Consider the following 21,795-nt stretch of genomic DNA (forward strand, 5'->3'; position numbering starts at 1 on the left):
TGGTCAACCTAAATTAAGGAAAAAGAATAAATGAAGAGGTGATGGACACAAGAAGGGTTATGACAGTAAGGTTGTGTGGTAGATTAGATGACTAATGTTCACATATTAATTTAAAACACTGAGCTTCCCTTAGTAGAATGGATGACTAGGATTTAAAAAGACTCCTTGAAGAAATGTGTTTGGAGAAGGAATTTGAAGGAATTGCATTTAGGAGGCTCCAAGCACATGGCGACACAAAAGCTGGCCTAGGATGCAGGAGGTAGTCAGACGAGCAAGTAGGCCAGGGATCGGCGGCCAGCACATCCCTCGGCCCGTGCCGCTTCCCACAGCCCCCATTGGCCTGGAGCGGCGAACCGCAGCCAGTGGGAGCCACAATCGGCTGAACCTGTGGATGCAGCAGGTAAACAAACTGACCCGGCCCACCAGGGGGCTTACCCTGGCAGGCCGGGTGCCAAAGGTTGCCGATCCCTGAAGTAGGCTAAGCAAGGTGGATCTGGGGTGAGTGAAAGGAGACAACAGATAAGTTCTGGAGGGCTCTGAAGACAAAGATAGGAGCTTGAATTTGTTACGGGAGGCAACCAAGGGATTTAGAAAGGAGCTGAACACGGTTGGCAAAGCAGATACTTTTCACAGGTGAGATTCGGATAGGTTGAAGAAGGAAGAGGTGAAGATCAAGGAGGTCAGAAAAAGTATGAGATCAAAGAATGGACATGGATTTTGGCAGTGTGAAAGGGGTGGAAAGAGTGAATTTTGGAGATTAATGTTTTGCAATTAATCAGAGATCTACACAAAGTCAGAGGCAGATATGATTTAACATTAACATTGATGTTTAACTCTTTAACTCTATAATTAGAGTTAGCAATTTCCTCCTCCCCCGACAGTAACTTTAAAAACACTGCAATTTTCTATTTAAAAAAAAAGGTAATGCCATTTCATCCAAACTTTTTTAAAAGGTATTTCATTGATTTCCCTTCAGTTTAGAGAAAACTATGGAAATGTTATTTATTATTTACACAGCACAATACAGTAAATATGTATGGCTAGCATTTAACTAACAAATAAGAGACATGGGCCCTGCCCCAAAGACCTTTGTCTTCTAAGTTAAGCAGTAGTTTGACAAGTGTTAAACTTTGGGAGAAGAGGGAAAGGAGGAGGAGAATAGCAATAAGATCATGCAGCTGCTTTGATTGGTAATGCACATGCCATGGAGGGTGCAACAATTTTTCAGGTGTTCATGTGTACACAACTGTGATTCAAAGTATCACATGAATATCTCTGGCTAATACTATAGGTACAAATATACTTTTATAAATCCAAACTTAGAACAGTGGTTAGACCAGAACTACAGAATTTCTTCAAAGTAAATATTCTGTATGTGTCATGCAGATGCTTAGACCCAAGCTACTAGAATTCTATGCTCCAGCTAAAAATGTATTCCAAAAGATGCACTGCAATACACACATCTCAGAAAAGAGATGTGGTATCTGGGAAAGTGGATGGAATAGGTTTAAAGCTGTGTCACATGTTGTGTGACAAAGTTCCTGCTCTACCTTGGTGGGTCTTGCATTTATTGGCGGATTTGCTCGCCTTGGAGCTTCATGGCAGCCCTCAGCTTGGCCGTTTTTCTGAATTCACAGTCCAGGTCGACTCCTCCTGTGTCTGACCAGGAGTTGGGAGGATTTGGGGGAAACCGGGCCCGCCCTCTACTCCGGGTTTCAGCCCAGGGCCCCATGGAATGCAGCTGTCTAGAGTGCCTCCCGGAACAGCTGTGCGACAGCTACAACTCCCTGGGCTACTTCCCCATGGCCTCCTCCCAACACCTTCTTTATCCTCACCATAGGACCTTCCTCCAGTGTCTGGTAATGCTTGTACACCTCAGTCCTCCAACAGTCCACGTTCTCACTCTCAGCTCCTAGTGCCTCTTGCTCCCAGCTCCTCACACGCACACCACAAACTGAAGTGAGCTCCTTTTTAAAACCCATGTGCCCTGAGTAGCCTGCCTTAATTGATTCTAGCAGCTTCTTGATTGGCTGCAGGTGTTCTAATCAGCCTGTCTTAATTGTCTTCAGAAGGTTCCTGATTGTTCTGGAACCTTCCCTGTTACCTTACCCCGGGAAAAGGGACCTACTTAGCCTGGGGCTAATATATCTGCCTTCTATTACTCTCCTATAGCCATCTGGCCCGACCCTGTCACAGTTGCTATCTGGAAAAACTATAAATCTGTGTGGAACATGTAATTATGCTCAACTATAAGTGCTGAGTGAACAGTAGGCAAGTCCTTAAACCATTGAAATATAATGACAAAATTGCACATCAGATACATTGCACCCACATATATTGATCAGAAACATCTCCCAAAGAAGTGGTCTAACAAAAGGACAACTTGAGCTGAGCTGATGTAAACCCATAATCCATCACCATTACCCTCTGCAACTCATTAAGCCAATGTATATTGAGTTTTTAGAAGCTGCGCTCAATTTCTGTGACAATCTTGTGATACAAAATAGCAATCCCCTCACTTGCCATTGGGTTACAGGCCATCCTATTCTCAGTGTATAGCAAGCTTTACCACTAACAGAGTGCATAAAGGCCATACACGTGGACAAGGAGAACGACATCATGTTGTTAAATGTGGGAACCGTAATTAAACATGTGTTTTGCCTGGTGCCAGAGCTAGCCCACTGGGGGCCCCGCAAACCAGGAATACCACCCCCCCCCACACACACACCACATAATAAAAAGCAAATAGGTGGCGCCCTTGAGCTGTTTGGGGCACAAAGCAATTGCTTAGTCTGCTTATACCTAGTGCTGGCTCTGCATACTGCATTAATTTATATCAAAAGGGTTACTGAGTTTGCAAATACATGAGTTAAAATGAAATCCAAGTAAGCTGCTGAGGACATTTGCTGGAGATACACAGGAACAGACTACAGATTGGTATAATCATTGTTGTAGTCTGCACTTCCATTTCATTAATCAATCTGGAAATAAAGCTGGTTCTGAACTACCAGGAAAGTATATTGGTTCTTTAACCGTTTTCACTGCTATTCATCTCACTCTTTGCAATCTCTTCTGCATTTAACAAAAGCTAAACAGGACTTTAAAGATATCCAAATGTGTACTCTGAAATTCTTTAATATACAACAGCTATTGAAAGTAGTTAGTCTGGGGAAGTTGATCTAAGTATACACTTACCCAACGTCTTCTTAATATGTGGGTGAGGTACACACTTGGAGCTGGGGTAACAGCAATTTTGCTGTTAATATAGGCTTGGCTAGGGTGGAGATAGTACCATTGGGAAAACTGCTTAGCATCTTTTGACTACACCCAGGAAGAGATGCACAAACCAAAGTGTATATTTAGACCAAATCCATAGTAGTTTCCTCTTTAAAAACTACATATTTTAATGTATAATCTCATGCAATACTTTTGAAGTGAGGGCCAGGATCTGACCCACAATTTTAAAAAATAGTTATTACTCTGTCAGGCTAGCTGTAACACAGGTCTTGCAAAGAGCAGAAATAATTCGTAATGTCTGCAATCTTGTGTTTTATAATTAAAAGAAAAAGAGCGATCTCGATCTCTCTCACACATTCACACACACACACACACACACACCTTTTATTTTCATTTTATTTACAACAGAACTTCCAAACTGAAGCTATCTGAATGAATTAAAAGATGAAATGCCATACTGTGCTTCTCTCTAATCTCTTGAAACGAACACTGCATGTATACTACAAGGGTCTGGTTAAAAAGCAAATTAAAAGTGTAACATCTCATCCCTTGCTCCTCAGACAAGCAGATCGAAAATTTATAGCTGTTAATTTCTACTGTCAATCTTAATGGTTGCTTTTGTTCCCTGCAAATGTTATTTCAACATTTTAGAGTAAAGCAAACATTACATTTTTGTTGATCTAAATGATTATATATTACTTCTCATCCAACAGATTATTTACTGCGGCAACAAATTTGAAATCGATTAAGAAGTACTCCCTTTTTAATACAAAGTAGAGTTAAGCTGTGGAATTCACTGCCACAGGATATTATTAAGGCATATATCTTAGCACAAAATCAAAAAAGGATTTAATACTCAAAATAAAATAGTAACCGTAATGCAACATTAAGGTTATGGTTTTTGCACTACTCAAGAAAGGAAACAAACAGGCAAAATTCTCAAAAAAAAAAAAAAGGACAATTAATTCAGCCACACTGCACATCCTAAATGTGTTTAACAATAACGTATTAAGAGACATTTAATAAAATCAAAAATAGAAACTACTACATTTGTGCAAGATGGCAGCTTAACATAATTCAGCTTTTTCATTTTCTGATTTTTGAATGCTCAAAATCATAACCTGATTCATATGAAAGAAAGACCAATCCCCACCACCTGGTGCCCTTAGCACCAGAATGAGGCAAGTTCAATGCTGACTCAAAAATCAGAGTGATACTTTCTGTGTTACCAGCACTACTGCCAGCAGCACCTGGGCTTTCTCCAAGTACTGCCCAGGTTTGACCCTGCTTAGCTTTTGAGATCTGAAAAAATCATAGCTAGGCTTGGAAGGATTAGATTTTTAATCAGTAAATGCCAATTTCATCATACATACAAACCAACAAAAAATAGTTCCATCAATAATAACCAAAACTTACAAACCCGCAAGTAAGAAAAATGCTGCCTCAGAACTCATTTTGATTTAAGCATGTTTACTTTGTGTATATTGCCATGTAATATTGACAATTTGTGTTTTAACCGTTATAGCTTTAACTTTTTGAATCTAAATATTTACTGTAATTAAATAATTATTGTCTGACACCCCCAATTTGAGCCCCCCATATTTTCCCACAACTGTGAAAATGTAAATAGATAAAAATTGGGGGGGGACTTAAAAATAAACATTGATGATATCCATTGAAATTGTAAAAATAAATAAAAATTGAATCCTGCCAAGCATAATCATAGCATGAAGTATTATGAATATTGGAAAAGTCAGTGCTATAGAAAACTGGATAATTTGGCAACAGAGGATAAGTTGGGTGTGGGTTATGTTATAAATATTGACATGTCTGCTGTAGCACCAAAGGAGAAACACATTTTAGTGTTTAGTGGTTTAGCAAATCATATTTACAGAAATGCCTAAAATCATAGGTTTAATCACATAAACCACATACATACCATAGATAACCTTTTCCTTTAGTTAAGGCTTTTTAATGTCATCCTTCGTTGTACAAATATGATTATCCACAGAACAAGCACAACAAACAACTAAGTACGGTACTTAAACATCTAAAGGGGCAATTAGGTGCCTAAGTCCCCCTTGTGAATTTAGCCCTAAGTCCAACATTTAGGTGGCATTGGCATTGACTCCCCTAGGCACCTACATTTCTGTTGATGGGCATGTGCAAAGCTGCCTAAGTCCTGACAGTACCAAGCTGCTCAGTGGTTAAACCCCAGCAGGACTCACAAGCTAGCCGTTCCCTTCATCTTTCTCCACAGCGAGGCCCAACCCTATAGGAGCTGTCAGAGTACACCTACCCTGCACAGAAGACAGAGTGGTGGTACCCATGCCCTTATGCCCAGTGGCCTGGTGTTTAGGACACATACCCAGGACAGGGGAATCTGGAGTTCAAATCCCTCCACTACCCAATTCAGAGCAGAAACTTGAATGCAGCTCCCCCACGTACCACTGGGCTATAAGAAATTCTTGGGTGGGTCTCTCTCTCAATCTGTCCTGTTGAACCTGCTCTGCTTGGTATGAAATCCTTAAAAAGTCACTGAGCCAGACAGCAAGAGAGAGAGAATGGCTACTGACCAGTGACTAGGACATTCATCTGGGAGGTGGGACTCCTGAGTTCAAATCTCTGCTCTGAATCAGGCAGAGGAGGGATTTTTTTTTATCCCAGTCTCCTATATCCAGTGAGTGCTTTAAGCACTGGGCATGCGGGGGCACCAACAACAATTTTCCCTAATTTTTTCTTCAGAAGAGACTGACGTAACTTTGACATGTAACTCCACAAGAAGGGATTTACAACGATGACCCAGGCAGAGAGAGGTGCCCCCCTCTGGCCCAAAGTTATGCACATAAGTCCCTGTAAAGAACAGGACTTAGACCACACCTCTCTCCTCGGCATTCCCTATTAGCTAGCATAGGCAGCTCCCCACTTACCATGCTGGCTTCTGTGCATCCACTCCTCCTGGGTTGTATTGGGAGCCTAGACACCGCTCCTCCTGCGTTGTTTTGGGAGACTAGGTGCCTAACTCAGGATTGTGAATTCCCTAGGCAGCAGGGCACCTGGAAGTTAGTGCCCCTTACAGACCTGCCAACAGTCCTAGGTTTCATAGTCCTGTCCTGTTTTAATGCCCAGAGTCCTCCGTCCTAGTTGAAGTGAACATTTTCCATGTTTGGGGCCACCCAGAGCGAGGGCAGAAGGGGCAGTTTGCCCCTAGGCTCCACATTTAAGTGTGCCCCCAAACTAAGTGGCATTTCGCTCTGCAACCTCATACACTAGGTTGCAACCCCTCAGGTTTGACCTGTCCACCACTCCGTCTCCATCTACAGAGGGGCGGACAGGCCAAACCTGAGTGGCACAGCATCCTGCTTTACCCATGTGAAACGTTGGGAGCTTTGCCCCTATGAATCTAGCCTGAAGTACTAGTCTAGACTATTGCATGGTATGCCAGAGGTTACTTCCTTCTCAGTGAAAGGTTGAGAGCCAGGCATTTCAGCCTCACAAAGACCTGTTGTTACCATGAAGGAAGGCAAAGGAGAAATTGGAGCTCAAACATACACAACTTTATGCCTGAAAAATGTTTTAATATCCAACATTTGTCATAAGGAAGGAGGTTGTTCTTTGAAATCTCCCTCAGATAAGATCCAAATAACTGATATTCTCTACTGATAGTCTTTTTTAGCACTGCCAGCACTTCTGGGGTATTTGCCTGCTTTTGCCAGCATCTGCTATTCATCTGCTCCAACAAATGACCCAGCCTGGCTGCCCTATGAAATGATGATTTTAGTGCTGTAGTAGTTCAGAGACTGTTGAACTATATCCACCAGCTGTTAACTTACAATTTTTTTTGTGGGACTCTGATATTTGGAATTATAGCAGACATTTTCAATAGTATATAGAAATGGACCCCAGCACAAGGGGTCTAACTACAGCTGTATTAATAGTACTATTATCTTCATCCACCCACCACAAGAAAACAGTGTCTTATCGGTTTCCAAAATATGTGAAGCTCTGCCTTGCCATGCTGTGCATTGCTTGCTCTGATACACAGATAATCAGAATACAGTCTATATTTTCTGCTTGTAATTTAAACGCAGAGAATGAGAGTCCTGTGCATGACATGATCATAACTAAAAGTGAAGTCTCTAAAGAACTACAGCCCACAATCTATTGTGGGAGTTTAGGTTCTAAATGGGTCTGACCAATGTATTTATGTCTGAGAGCTCAAGTATTAATAAACAAATGGATTTTTATAGTTCCATTCAATTCAGAAGGTCACTAGGCAGGTTGTCCTCAACCCCATTTTTATTTGCATTGGCATACACTGTGCAAAATAACAAGCCAAATTCAATCTTCGACAAATGTGAACAGAGAAAAGAGAACAACAGAACTGCCTTGTACCCAGATCATCATTAACTGTTTTTAGCTTTCCCACTGATTTCATTCCCAGTTTAATCTCATTCATTGAGCAATTCAACTTGCTTGGAAATTCCAAGTTTTTCATAAATCTTGTCAAGTGATTGACAGGATCTACTTGGCCTATTTTAATCTTCTAAATGAGATGGAAGTTGGGTAGAATTTATTAAATATTTAGGGATTAATAACTGTGGTGTGTGTGTAGCAATGTAACTGTAAGGGAGAGGTAATGATTCTATCACGTGTGTGTGCTGCACCTTTAATTGAAAGGGCATGCTGGGAGGCAATGTTGTGAGCAAATTCAAGATGGCTGTTATATCACGACCACCACAATATACTCTCTTCCATGGATATTTTGTTAGTTTTTCTTATGTTTGGCTTTTCATTACTCTAAAATAAAAGTAATGCAGATTTAAAGCAATTTTGCTCTTTTCACAGCGTTGAAGAAATATTGCCCCAGCAAGGCTACAGAAATATATATTTATTTTCATTGCTAGCTTAACCCAAGGCTTGAACCTGCTCCCATTAAAATCAATGACAAAACTCCCACTGATTTAACTGAAGCAGGATTAGCCCCATCGGTGTTGAAGCTTAAAACAAAAACAAACCAAACATACATTTTAGGGTCTCACATGCAGTTTGGCTGAAGTGGCTTCTCAGTGTCATATCTTTCTTATGCTACTTAAGTTCCTCAATATTTTTTGTTGATCTGATTAATACAATTTATGGGTGTGCTGGAAGTGTTACAAGAAGTGTTTTAAAGTGTTTTAAAGTGTTACAAGAAGACTATGTTAAAGAAGGAGTTACGTGGAAGGTGTGTGTATACTGTCAAGCTGAGTTTTTACGTTGGCATCCATCACCAGACTATGTGAGCACCTCCCAACAATAAAAAGAATGACAATTATGTCTCTCTCTTCCCTGCCCTTGAAGTCTTTAAACAATGATTTGAGGACTTCAATAGCTCAGACATAGGTGAGAGGTTTTTCGCAGGAGTGGATGGGTGAAATTTTGTGGCCTGCGTTGTACAGGAGGTCAGACTAGATGATCATAATGATCCCTTCTGACCTTAGTATCTATGAATCTTCCCTGCCCTTCCTTGGTACATCAAAAATGATTTTATTGCTATTATGTGTCACTGTAATGGCAATAAAATGAATAGTTCTTTTCTTAATATCTGGATTTTTCTTTACCAAGGTGACTATGGAATAACTAGCAGTGCTATCATTTTCACATTTTAAAGTTCACTGTAGCTTTGAAATATTTTGTTGTTATCTTCACAGCATGTCATCACTGACATCATCTTAATATCATAACTATGATGCTATGAACAGTAATGCGTAAGAACTGTTTTGCAATCATCTTGACTTTTTAACATTACCTTCACAGGTTTGCATTTATATAATTTTATCTTCAAAGCATAACATACCGTACAATCCAATTTTCAACAGCTATTCTCATTCAAAGTAGTGGGAAGTACTGTATATAAATTAATGGCATGACATGGTCCATTGACTTGCCTCAATCATATCAAAATTTTCTAGACTTTCTCCATATTTCTTTTAGGGTAACCCAAGGAGTAATAAACAGATGGTCTCATAAGGGATCGTTGTATTCTGAAACACTTGTTAACACAGACTATTAAATCATTTTAGCAACTACAGGAACAATATGAATAACTCAATAGCGACTTGTTCTATGTGGTTCCCTTGTCATCAAAGCAAAATGAAGCTATAGAATAAAATTTCCAAGACTGCCTAGGTGATTTAGGAATTTAAGTCCCATTTTCAGAGGAGAGATATCCCATTGTCCATGTTCCTAAGTCAATTCTGAAAAGAGGATTTAAGCACTTTTGACATGGTTACCCACAATGTTATCTTCACATACTGAAAAAATAAATAATCTTCAAAAAATCATTATAATGAGTCTCCATGATTATTTGAATGTAGAATGAGAATTGTAACAAAATTATGGAACATAATTTATGTTAATTAGAGGGGAAACTCCCAAAGTTAAGAGGTTTGGTTTGGATAAACAACCGGTAATGCCTAACTGAAAAAATCTGACCCTCTTGGGTCTACAAGACCTGACAGAATGATTTACAGACATTCTTGCTTTTGGTCACACCAATAATATCACAAAAACTGACATTCTAGCAGCTTTTCAGACACTTACACTTTTCATCCTGACCAGAACCCAAAAGTGTAGAATTATAATTTATCCAAAATGATTCAGCCACATCTAACGTATTATTTTAGCAAGAGAGTGAGCGCACGTGTGTGAGCGAGCAAGGGCACACACCTAATCCCACAGAATTAGCTAAAACCAAAGAAAGCTGATTTCTCTAGGTAGGTTCCTTCAGCATCCCACTGGAAACCAGATTATTTTATTTTCTACAAAACTAATTAAGTGTGCGCAAAGTAAAGCAATTGGAAGCAAAACAGAGAAAACTGTGGTTTACATCACTTTCAATTTTGTGGTTTTTAGACTGAGATGTTTTAGACAAATTAATTAGCACAAGGTTAATTTCATAATTAGCCTCTTAAAAATTCTGAGGTCTTACTGCAGAGAGAGAGGGAGAGAGAGAGAGAAACAACATTCTGTATATAACAAATTAACTTGCAATATAAAATAACCATTTTATGCTGATTCCAAGATAGTTGGCAGAATTAAACAATTATGCATTTTCAGTGCCGATGCCATGGGTTCTCATTTTCGTTTTCCTGATTATTTTAAACACTAGTAACATTATACAATAAAATATCATATGAACAGTCTCTTACTATAGAATATTGCACTTAACTCTGAGGAAAGTTTGAAATCTTTGGGGTTACAATGAGTTACCTTGTATCCAAATCTGCCATACTATACAGAAGTGTTGCAACACTTCACAGGCCAAAGGCACATTATGGCAAATTAGTAGTGACACACAGATATGGCTGCATCAGAGGTTTCACCATCCAAAAATCTTTCATTTTCATCTTTGAGATTCTTGTCTTTAATGAGAATTTTGTATCTAATATGTATCTAAGACAAACAAATGAAATAAATACTACTATATACAAATCACCAACTCTTTAGAAAACAAACAAACACAACAACAAGAAAAACACAAGTTATTCTTTTCCCCTGAAAATATTTGGACTTATGTGCACGGTGCAACACACTGGTTTTGGCATTGCTGTCCTTGCCCCCAAAATATTAATTACACTAATACATAATACTATTTAATACATGGGAGACACTCAAACATTGCAGCAGTGTATATACGTTTTAAAAAAAGTAAAGTTAGATAACACTAATTTTTCAACTTATTATGCAAATGTTTTAAATATATAACCACTAACAATTTGGTGCATCTGTTATGTTATTTCCTCAATCTATTTAGATTATATTTTTGACAGCAATACATGTAATCAGATAAGCAAGTTTCACACTACTCTATTATGAAAAATCAATAAATCCAGCTTATCTAACCATGCAACAGTTAAATATTGATTAAGAGAACAAACTATTTTCCTCCTTTTTGTATAACTGTACAAGTACTGCTTAGATTGGGCTAGGAGGCACAATGAGTCACAGCACACTCACCCTTCAACTCCAGATGTGTGGGTTAAAAAGTCTGTTTTAAGGCACACAAGTGAACATCGCTTTGGCATTAGAATTCTAGTGACGATTGTCCAGAAGCCAATATAAGCTTCCTCATGGTTGGGGACAGATGGTGGCCTTTGCTAATGAACAGGTTAGAATAGCAGAAGAGTGGTGAAATGAAGTTGAGCTGTATTGGCAGCGTCTCACCTTTATGAGAACTGCATTCACATTTTATAACCATTAAAACATGCACATAACATAACAGATTAGTTAACACACCAAGCTAATATCCTATTTAATGTACTTCCTCATCTCCAACTGAGCAAGATCACTGGATCCAAAAACTGGGATCTAAAAAACTTTCCACTACCTGAAATCCAAAAATCATGCCTTACATTTTTATTTGGACATTTTTCCCTTGCAGCTGAATGAGATATATAACTATTAGAACTTCTCATGACAATGTCAATTCACATCTGTTGAGATACTGCTACAATAGTAAGGCACGTTTTCATTACAAGTTACCAAAAATTATGATGGCAAAATGATTCTGAGACAAATCTATTCAGAACACATGATGCAAAGACGGTAGCAAAACCAGACCAACAGAATGTCATCATTTCAATGCGAGGGTTAATGTTACTGTGTCGGAATGGCTGCTCTGTGCATATATGAAGTTTCCATTATTATATCAGTTTATTCCTCTCCCCCAAACTTGCAGTATAACTTTTCTGCTAGTTCTTCTTTTGCACTCCAAGGATCATTTGTATATAGCACACATAAGTGCGGCCACCGTTCTGTCTTCACAATATTCTCCAAAGACTGTCATATCACTCTGATGTATGTGTACATACACATTTCTAACATTATCTACAGCGAATATATAGAAGTAAGGGAAATGTGTTCACACTTCACTGAGGTCTTTGAGGTCGTCTTGACTAAACATGAAGATCTCAAAGACAGGGTTGGCCCTTGAGCAGCTAAGGCCCTCTGTGAACACTGAAACAGAAGATTACATGGCTGATTTTCCAGTGCCTTGTGCCACATGTGGACATGTATACCTGTGCAAAGGGAAGTGAATGTCAAAACCAGTTTGAACAACAAGGAGTCCTTGTGGCACTTGAGAAACTAACATATAGTCTCTAAGATGCCACAAGGACGCCTCGTTGTTTTTGTGATACAGACGAACACGGCTACCACTCTGAAACCTAAAACCAGTTTGACTACATCTTACACTCACTTTTCACAGGCATGAAGGACAGCACTAGGTGGGAGGCAGTGGAGACCCAGGCCCTGTGGGGGGAGTGGGGGGTTAGCACCAAGGGAATTGGTGGCCTAGGCCTCCCCTCACTCATAGATCAGACGAAGCACAATTGTGGTGATCTAGCTGATACTGTGGTGAGGAGCAGAAATAGTGCACTTTGTGGGAGAATTTGAAACCTTCACCATTAGTCAGAGGAGGGGCATGGTAGCAGGATCCCTTCTTCTTCTGAAGAGGAGTGCTTTGCTTCAGGTGCATTTAAGACCACATTTCCTAGATATAAAATAAAATAATAAAACCAGCTCCCAACAGCAGGTAGCTCTGTGCGACCTCCCCACTCCCCCCCCCCCCCGTTGACAAAAGGTGGGGAAAGCTGCCTGAGTGTTTGGTGGGGGAGGCTTCGGGAGGATCAGGCGCTGGAACCCATCCACTAACCTTGAGAATCTCATCTCGCTCTTTGAACAGTTGCTGGCCCAATACGTGGGAGCGGCTCCGCTGAGCAACCAGAACAATTAGCGGGAAAGTCTGAGGAGTTCAACATCACCGGGATTCACGAAGTCTGGGGGGGGGGCGGCGGCAGGGACCCTGGGGCTGCACCTGCTCGGCTCAGCCTCCTGCATGGTCCCTTCCCCCCCCCCACGCCCAGACTCTCTGCTCCCTGTAGGAGCACAGGCCCCTCCCACGTGCGGGGCCCATCACTGACTGCAACAGGAAACGAAAAGGGGGGAGGAGGGGGCCGTCGTGCTGGCTGGGCAAAGCTGCTGCCCTACGGCAGGTTTCTCTGCAACCCCGAGCCGCTGGGGGTGGAACAAGGGGCTGACTCCCAGCAAAGCCATTGCTACCCAGCTGAGAGGGGTGTTAATTGCAATGCCGGGGGACTGGTTAGCCCGTTAACCTCGGAGGGTTATAACCTCCTGGGAGGCACCGAGAGATCAGCCCCTTAGTCCCGAGGGAGACTCAGCTGGAGGCGAGGCGGGGGCGTTGGCAGCTGCGGGCACTGGGGACCCCCCTCCCCCGCCACTGGGACCCAAAGCGGGAGCTCGTCGAGATCCAACTGAGTCCCGCGCAAACGCTGCCGCCGCGCGCGCTCCTTGGGCGGCAGCAGCGAACCCCCGGGAGCCTCCCTCGCCCGCGCAGCTCGCGCCTGCTGCAGGCAGGGAAGCTGCGCGGAGCTTTCTTCTGCGCCGCTAAAGCTGGGGCGGGGGGGCGTGTGCCTACAGGCGCGCCTCTTCTCCACCGGGTTGTGGGGAGCTCTCCCGCGCACCTCCTGCCCTGGATCGTCCAGGGCGTGGTTGTATTTGGACACGGTCAGAGGCTGTAAACGGGAGCTGCCCTGTAGGGGTGCTGGAGGTTTGCCTGGGGTGGGTAATTGTCTCTTTCTAACGGTCCGTCTCCTGTCCCTCCGCCCCCCTTTGAAAACACAGTCGATGCGCTTCGGAAAGCAGAAAGCGGTCTGACTGCTGCGGCATCTCGCCGCGCTGTGAATTTGCAACGATTTACCCCCCTATCCTCAGTTATGCGGAGGTGTTTTAACAGATCCCGTGCGGCAATCCGGAGTTACAGTCCTCCGCAAAACTTCTCCGTTTCCCCGCACCTGAATCCTAAGTATTTTTGAAGCAGGACATTAAAGTCCTCCTCCTAGTGCCCTAGTCCGATGTGCCCATGCCTTATGATCGCACAGCTGGCAAAAAGGTAAAACAAGCGACTGCCTGTCAGATCCACAGTGAACGTTAGAGAACAAGCTGTTCACGTCCTGCTGTTGGACATAATTCTTCAAAACGCGGCGCAGTGCCTAAACTGGATGTGTAACTGCAGAGCTCCGGGCTGTGCAGAATGTCACATTACCTTTGAAACGTGGTCTACTCATACCTTAAATGGATTTACCCCAGCCTATACACATATCTATTTGCCGTGGGCAAAATACAGTAAAATATTAAAGAGACCATTGATAATACTGAAGTGCATTTTTGGTATGAATACCACGAAAATCCTGGTGACGTTTCAGTCCCACTATATTTTTGTAGTTTAAATAAAATCTGTCGCATACATTTAGGCAATTGATGGTAAATTAATTAATCAAGGCTAAATCAAAACACCATTTCCGAGATTTGTCTCATTCATTAACTCGTGCTTGGTTTATCATCTTAAATCTCTTTCTTTTTTGGTAGATTGAGGTTAGCTTTTTCAGTTCTATCTAAACCGTAATCGTGAGTTTATTCAAAGTTTTATTTGCAGATTAAGAGGAGGACACTAACCCATCCACCAATAGCTGTTCATTACACTTCTAAATCCCAAAATAATTCATTTTTAGGTAGCTGCCTGTTAGTAAAATGATTTAATAATTAAATTTTCTCAGAACCCATTAAACAAATTAGTCATCTACCTCTATCTCAAACATCAATTCCTGTTATTTTAAATCTAAAAATAATTTACTTTTTCAAAGGATACTGAATTCAACAAAAAGGAAAATATAAAATGCCTAGAACGAGAAAATATCTTATTAATATTTTTGCAGCGTCTGTTGGGATGGGGAAGGAAAGTACAGATTTTTATACACTAGAATTTTCGAGTAAAATGATACAAGGTTATGTAAAGAGCTGTGCAAATCGCAGAGTACTGTACAGTATTTCACTTGACCAGTTCAGTGCCAGTGATACAGCCACGATTATTATCCTCGCATATTGCATGAAATCAAATACACGTGGGGTATCTTGAATTAGTTGTAAACTGCCTCTAGCCTGTCCAGTAGAAAAATGTAAATTAGGTGTCAATGAGCTGCAGATATGAAAGTTTGTGGGGAAAAAGTAATTCCAGAATCAAAAGCATACAGAAAAACGCAGAGGGGATTTCTGAAGCCCATGCACAGAGCATCTTAAGAAAAAAGAGGAGGTAATACACCGATGGCTGCATTTCTAGAACAACGATTGCCAAAGAAACACGATTTCATTTTAAAGGTAAGGCGTTCAGAAAAGTAAAGCAGTTTTACAATGATATGGATACCTTTGGAGTAGCTGCAGATAAGAACAATAATTTAAAATTAACGCCCTCTCCTCCCGCCACACACACTCAAAGCAAAATTCACGTACCAGCTACTAGACATATTGGAAGTAGCAATCTGAAGATCAATCCACACACCACTTCTGTTGCCATTGCGTGGAGATCTGACTAGTTCGAGTCTTGATTCAAGAAATGAGAACAATATTTGCTTGCTGTTACGACAGGTACCACTTCATAACTTTTAGGTCCACCCTTGCACAGCGCTAATGCAGTTTAGCATGGTCTTTCACCGGATTTTCTCGACCTGCTGCAGATTTCTCACAAGTCCCTTAACACCTTTGGAAGAGCCCATTAAATACCGAAGCAGCTGGATTTCTGGTGACTTCAGTTGCAAGACGCACGGTTTCTTAGAGAAGCCTTTTTTTCTTCTTCTTACTGGAGAACCATTTTGTTGTGCTCCACATCAAGAAAGGAGAACCAGCATTTTAAAATTAAATCGCACTCGATCGGTTCTGTTATATACCAAAGGCTTTGCTCTCGCTCGCTCGCTCGCTCGCTCGCTCTCTGTTTATATATCCGAGGAGCGATGTGAGTCACAATTCACAGATTCCCAGACACACTAAGGACTCCAGCCACTTTCTTCCAGCTTCTGACCCGTAGGACCCAGCTTGTCGTACACTGAGCAAAATCATCCCAAGCTGCTAGGTTGCTGGCATTTTGCATCCTTCTAAAATGACTGGCATGCTTCCCTCCGCTGGTGCATGGCCAGAGCGCTGTAGGTAGGCAGAGGGGGAAGTAGATCGCCTCTCCCGCTCCTGCCGCGCCTGCTGTCTGCCTTGCTGCCCCTCACCGAGGCTCACACACAGCTGCAGCGGTGCTCTTTGCCCACACTTCTCCACCTCAATGAAAACTTTGCGAGGCCCCGCCCCTGCGGGGGGACAGGCCGGCGGAGCAAACAGGCGGCGGAGCAGGAGAGGTTTGCTCCAATAGGAACAGGCGTGTGGGGCAGGTCTCGCTCCGACACAGAGCCCGAGTTAGAGGCATAGCAAAGGGAGCTCGCTGCGGGCGGGCCAGCTGCAAGCCGGGGATCCAGAGCCTGCTTACTCTGCGCCGCCGATCTCCTCTCTCCACCTCCTTCCTGCTCACGTCACCTGTGCTCGCTTCTCCTTCAGTGCTATTTTGAAGACACCTTAGATATGTGACTCCCGGCGTGATTAATCATGCAAGTCCCAGCCACACACCCACCACAGGAGGCTCTAGCGGGAAGGTCTGCCCTGCGTTTAAGATCCCTTGAGGGAGCTGCTGCAATATGTACCGTATTCGCTCCAAGAGGCATTTTAAAAATTAATGACAAGTTTGTCACAGGCAACAGTGGTTTGGTTTAGTTATTCCGGGTACTTCCGTGCATTTTTTACTCAAGCAAAAGCTATATAGACTGCCTCAGGAGTTATTCTTCAGTTAGGAAGGCAAGATGTTCTCAAGGAATAAATATAAATTTAAAAGTTTACTAATGTAAAGGGACACTGGGATACACACAAATATAGGTACGTGCTGGAACTAGGAGTGCAGGGGGTGCTGCCGCACCCCCTAGCTTGGAGTGGTTTCCATTATACACAGGGTTTTACAGTTGGGTTCAATGGCTCTCAGCACCTCCACTATATAAATTGTTCCAGCGCCCCTGCAAATATATGAGATTTCTTTACCTATAATTAACACCGTCCCATCACCTTTGGTTGAAAAACAAATATTTTTTAAAAATCCAATGTTCTTTTCACGGGGTTGCTTGTTTACAGTTTGTATTTCTCTGAAACTGGGCACTCAAGCGTAACTTTCACATGTGGGCTCCCCAGCACTAAGACAATACTTTCAGAGGGATGGCCATTCAAACAAACAAAAAACCTATTTCCATTGGAATTTATTTTAAATTTGTGGAAACATTTTTACTGACCAGAAATTTGTAAAAAGCTTACTTTTACTAATCTTAATTTGGGGAAAATTTTGATCACATTGTGTCTCTCTGTGTTGTGTAACTCACAATGGCTTCAATTTTGTTATAGTAGTAATTATATATATTAAAATGTAAGGAAGGAGGGAAGGAACTCAAATATGAAATTGCAGAACTACTAACTGTGGTATGTAACCTATCACTTAAATCAGGCTCTGTACCAGATGTCTGGAGAATAGCTAATGTAACACTGATTTTTAAAAAAAAAAAAAAAGGGCACCAGAGGCGATCCTGGCAATTTCAGGCCAATAAGCCTAACTTCATTACCAGGCAAAGTGGTTGAAAGTATAATAAAGAACCGAAATATCAGATAGATAGATTTGATAGATGAACACAATATGTTAGGGAAGAGTTAACATGGCTTTTGCAAAGAGAAATCATGCCTCACACTTTACAGAATTCTTTGAGGGTGTCAGCAAACATGTGGACAAGGGTGATCCAGTGGGGATAGTGTACTTGGACTTTCAGAAAGCCTTTGACAAGGTCTCTCACCAAAGGCTCTTAAGCCAAGTAAGCAGTCATGGGATAAGAGAGAAGGCCCTCTCCTGGATCTGTAACTGGTTAAAAGATAGGAAACCACAAGTAGGAATAAATGGCCAGTTTTCAGAATGGAGAGAGGTAAATGGTGGGGTCCCCAAAGGATCTGTACTGGGACTAGTGCTGTTCAATATATTCATAAATGATCTGGGAAAAGGGGTAAACAATGAGGTGGCAAAGTTTGCAGATGATATAAAATTACTCAAAATAGGTAAGGCCGAAGCTGACTGCAAAGAGTTGCAAAGGGATCTCACAAAACTGGATGATTGGACAACAAAATGGCAGATGAAATTCAGTGTTAATACATGCAAACTATTACACTCTGGAAAACATAACCCCAATTATACATACAAAATTGTGGGGTCTAAATTAGCTATTACCACTCAAGAAAGAAATGTTGGAGTCCTCATTGATAGCTCTCTGAGAACATCTGCTCAATGTGCAACACCAGTCAAAAAAGCTAACAAAATGTTAGGAACCATTAGGAAAGGGATATATAAGATGACAGAAAATGTCATAATGCCACTATATAAATCCATAGTACACCCATACCTTGAATATCATGTGCAATTCTGGCTGCCCCATTTTCAAAAATATATATTAGAATAGGAAAAAATATAGTGAAGGGTAACAAAAGTGATTAGGCATATGAAACAGCTTCCATAGGGGAGAGATTAAATAACTAGGACTGTTCATCTTCAAAAATAGATGACTGGGGGGAATATGACAGGTCTATAAAATCATGAATGGTGTAGAGAAAGTGAAAAAGGAAATGTTATTTACCCTTTTGCATAACACTATAACTAGGGGTCCCCCAATGAAATTAATAGGCAACGGGTTTAAAACAAACATAAGGAAGTACTTCTTCATACAACCTGTGGAACTCATTGCTAAGAGATGTCGTGAAGGCCAAAAACACAATTGTGTTAAAAAAATAATGATATAATTCAGTGAGTACAGGCTCATCAATCTATTAGTCAAGGATGCAGCCCCATGCACTGGGTGTCCCTAAACCTTTGACTGCCAGAAGCTGGGACTGGATGACAGTGGATGGATCACTTGAAATTGCCCTGTTCATTCTCCACTGTTGGAAGACAGGATACTGAACTAGATGGACCATTGGTCTGACCTACTATGGCCATTCTTATGTTCTTAAGTTATAAATTATAATTTAAAAATACAAACAGAGGTCCATAGTCTCAGTAAAGCAAGAATTTGCCAAGAAGAATGTGGAAGCAGTGATCACATACTCTAAAATTCCATTCCAAATACTTTCCTTTACCAGGAACTATATATATATAGTTATACTATATATATATATATATATATCTGCGTGTGTACACACACACACACACACTTGCATTTTACAGAGTTGCCAACTTTTGCAATTTCATCATGAGTCAGACAATATTTGGTGCTGTTCTTGAAGCCCTAGCTCCTGGACTCTTATGATTCCATAGAATCTCATTTTTCACTTAAAAACACGTCTAGCTTTCATGGCTTCAGTGTAAAGCTTGCAAAAGTGACCCAGTTGTAGCCCAATTGTATTCAATACCATAAGGAAAATAAAAAGAATCCCTTTAAAAAAAACTCTCATGATTTTAAGCCAATCTCATAATTTTGGGGGCCTCACTCATGATTTCTGAACAATAGATGTGTGTGTGTGTGTGTGTGTATGTATATATATATAGCTGGCCCACACGTGGTGTATTTTGAAAGCAAAGAACTGTATGGTAAGTTCATTCAGAGTCTGGACATAAAGAAAAGTTACTTCTTAAGGATCTTCTTTGTTATTGTACATTTATATGTTTTTTAATCTTATTGACTGTTTTTCCACTATAAGGCATGATACTGTGATATTTATGTAAAGAAACTCCTAGTAAAGTCAGCAGGAGTTTTGCCCATGTTAGCACTGGGCCTTAAATTTGCTCTTTATTCAACATCGCTTAGTCATGTTTATCTTGTTTGACTAATCTCCTGTAGAGAAAAAGCTTTGTTCAGCTGCTGACCTTTTTACTGTTCCCCTTCATGTCAGACATCCATAATGATATTGTTTAAACATCTCAAACAATACATGGAAGAAAACGTAGCTTGTGATTAGTATATAATCTTTTTCTTTCTTTTGTCCTACATAGGAAATAAAATGAAGTAAAAATGAAGTAACTGTAAAAGTATTCCCCATATAGGATTTTAAATATGCATATTTGTTTCTAAATATGCAATTGCACAGTGATCCATAGTTGATGAAATGCACTCTCTCAATCTGCCATGTTATGCCTAGATATTACAGAATATGTACTATGGCGCACATGTTCATTCTTTATTTAGGGGGTTCCTACAATATCTAACCATGACAACACAGATTACAAATGGAGGGTTGTTTCTCTCCACTGGCACACAAAGGTGCAAATTGCACCACTTGTGCCCATGAGAAGAGCATCAGCCCCCCAGAGGATGGCTGTGGCATGCTCCTGAGGGTTCCATCAAGGGACAACAGCTTTATTGTGTAAGCATGGCCCAAGAGAACCCCTGCCAATAAATGATGTTTAGGGGATGCACTCAATCAGTCCTTATTCTGAGCCATGGTCACACCTTCCTTCTCAGTTAGCACCACCCATTTTCTAGGCTGGGTCAATGATTGCCATACCTCTGGCACAACTGGTTGGCAGGTCCTTTGTGGCCTCCCCTACAAGTTGCCTTTTCCCCACTGGGGACCAAATTTCTCCAGTGGAAGTGAATCTAGCCTGGAAGTTTGATTCTGAATTTTCTGCCTTCTATCACTTAAAAGCAAACATCATTACAAAATCCAATTAGTGACCTTTTTCATTAGCAGACTAGTTAAACAACCCCTACAAATCAGCTAACTAAGGGACCCACTCCAGTCCCCACCAAAGTCTACGTCACAACTCCTATTGGCTTTCAGTGCTGCAAGATCAGGCCCAAAGTCACTATTTTTAACAAGCAATTCTCCTTTTGCATTGGATGCTGCAAAACAAAACTAGCTGTTCATAAACTAATAAATAAGTTTTGTTTATGCACCCTATGGCATCATATTGCACGCATATTGGCAGCGTTAGATTTCAGAGATTGTTTATTTGCTTAATCAGTTGATTTGGATCACTTAAGTTAGTACAATTCCTTTATTATTTTTACAGTATGGTTAGTTTTTACATTGTTTGTATCCTGGAGAGTTATTTGCCTATATTTTGGAAATAATGAACTCATTGTTGCTTCAATTACTGTATTTACTCATAATTCACAGGGTATGAAACCAGAAATTATAATACATGCAGTGAATAGCTTATTAGCTCACGTAAGACAGCTAACCTAAAGCAGAATGCATGCAGCTGCAGTGCCACCTTTTGGTTAAAATGTCTTTTATAGAAGTGTAACATTTCTCTTGCCAGCTGCCAGAAATGAGCAATGGCAGAAATGAGCTGCTAGGTTTGAGCCTTATTGTTTTGCAGAGTAGATGCGGCACCCTCTCTTCCCCCGCAATCTTCAGAGTCCACCAAAAGTATCCCACAATCCCATGGGTGAACTTCCTTTGTCCTCTCTACTCCAAGAAACTCCAGTTGGTTCTCTTACTATGTTTTTTAGTTTGGGGTATACATTTAAGTTGAGCCTCTATTATGGTGTCTTTAAAAAGTTTCCACGCAGCTTGCAGAGATTTCACTTTTGGCACTGTACCCTTTAATTTCTGTTTAACTAACCTCCTCATTTTTGTGTAGTTCCCCATTCTGAAATTAAACGCTATGGT

The 21,795-nt window shown here is 41.1% G+C and overlaps 1 protein-coding gene across 1 annotated transcript in view; it reads right to left on the reverse strand.

Annotated features, from left to right (window-relative positions):
- The window catches only part of PIEZO2 (piezo type mechanosensitive ion channel component 2), a 454,253-nt gene extending 437,877 nt beyond the window's left edge, over window positions 1-16,376 (reverse strand). The window contains exon 1 of the mRNA XM_084618523.1: window positions 15,583-16,376. Coding sequence (XP_084474649.1) covers window positions 15,583-15,646 — 64 coding nt within the window. The 5' untranslated portion in view covers window positions 15,647-16,376. The remainder of the gene's footprint in view (window positions 1-15,582) is intronic.
- Between the last annotated feature and the right edge of the window lie 5,419 nt (window positions 16,377-21,795).

Source organism: Lepidochelys olivacea (genome assembly GCF_965140295.1).
Source record: "Lepidochelys olivacea isolate rLepOli2 genome assembly, chromosome: 2".
Classification (NCBI taxonomy): Eukaryota; Metazoa; Chordata; order Testudines; family Cheloniidae; genus Lepidochelys; species Lepidochelys olivacea.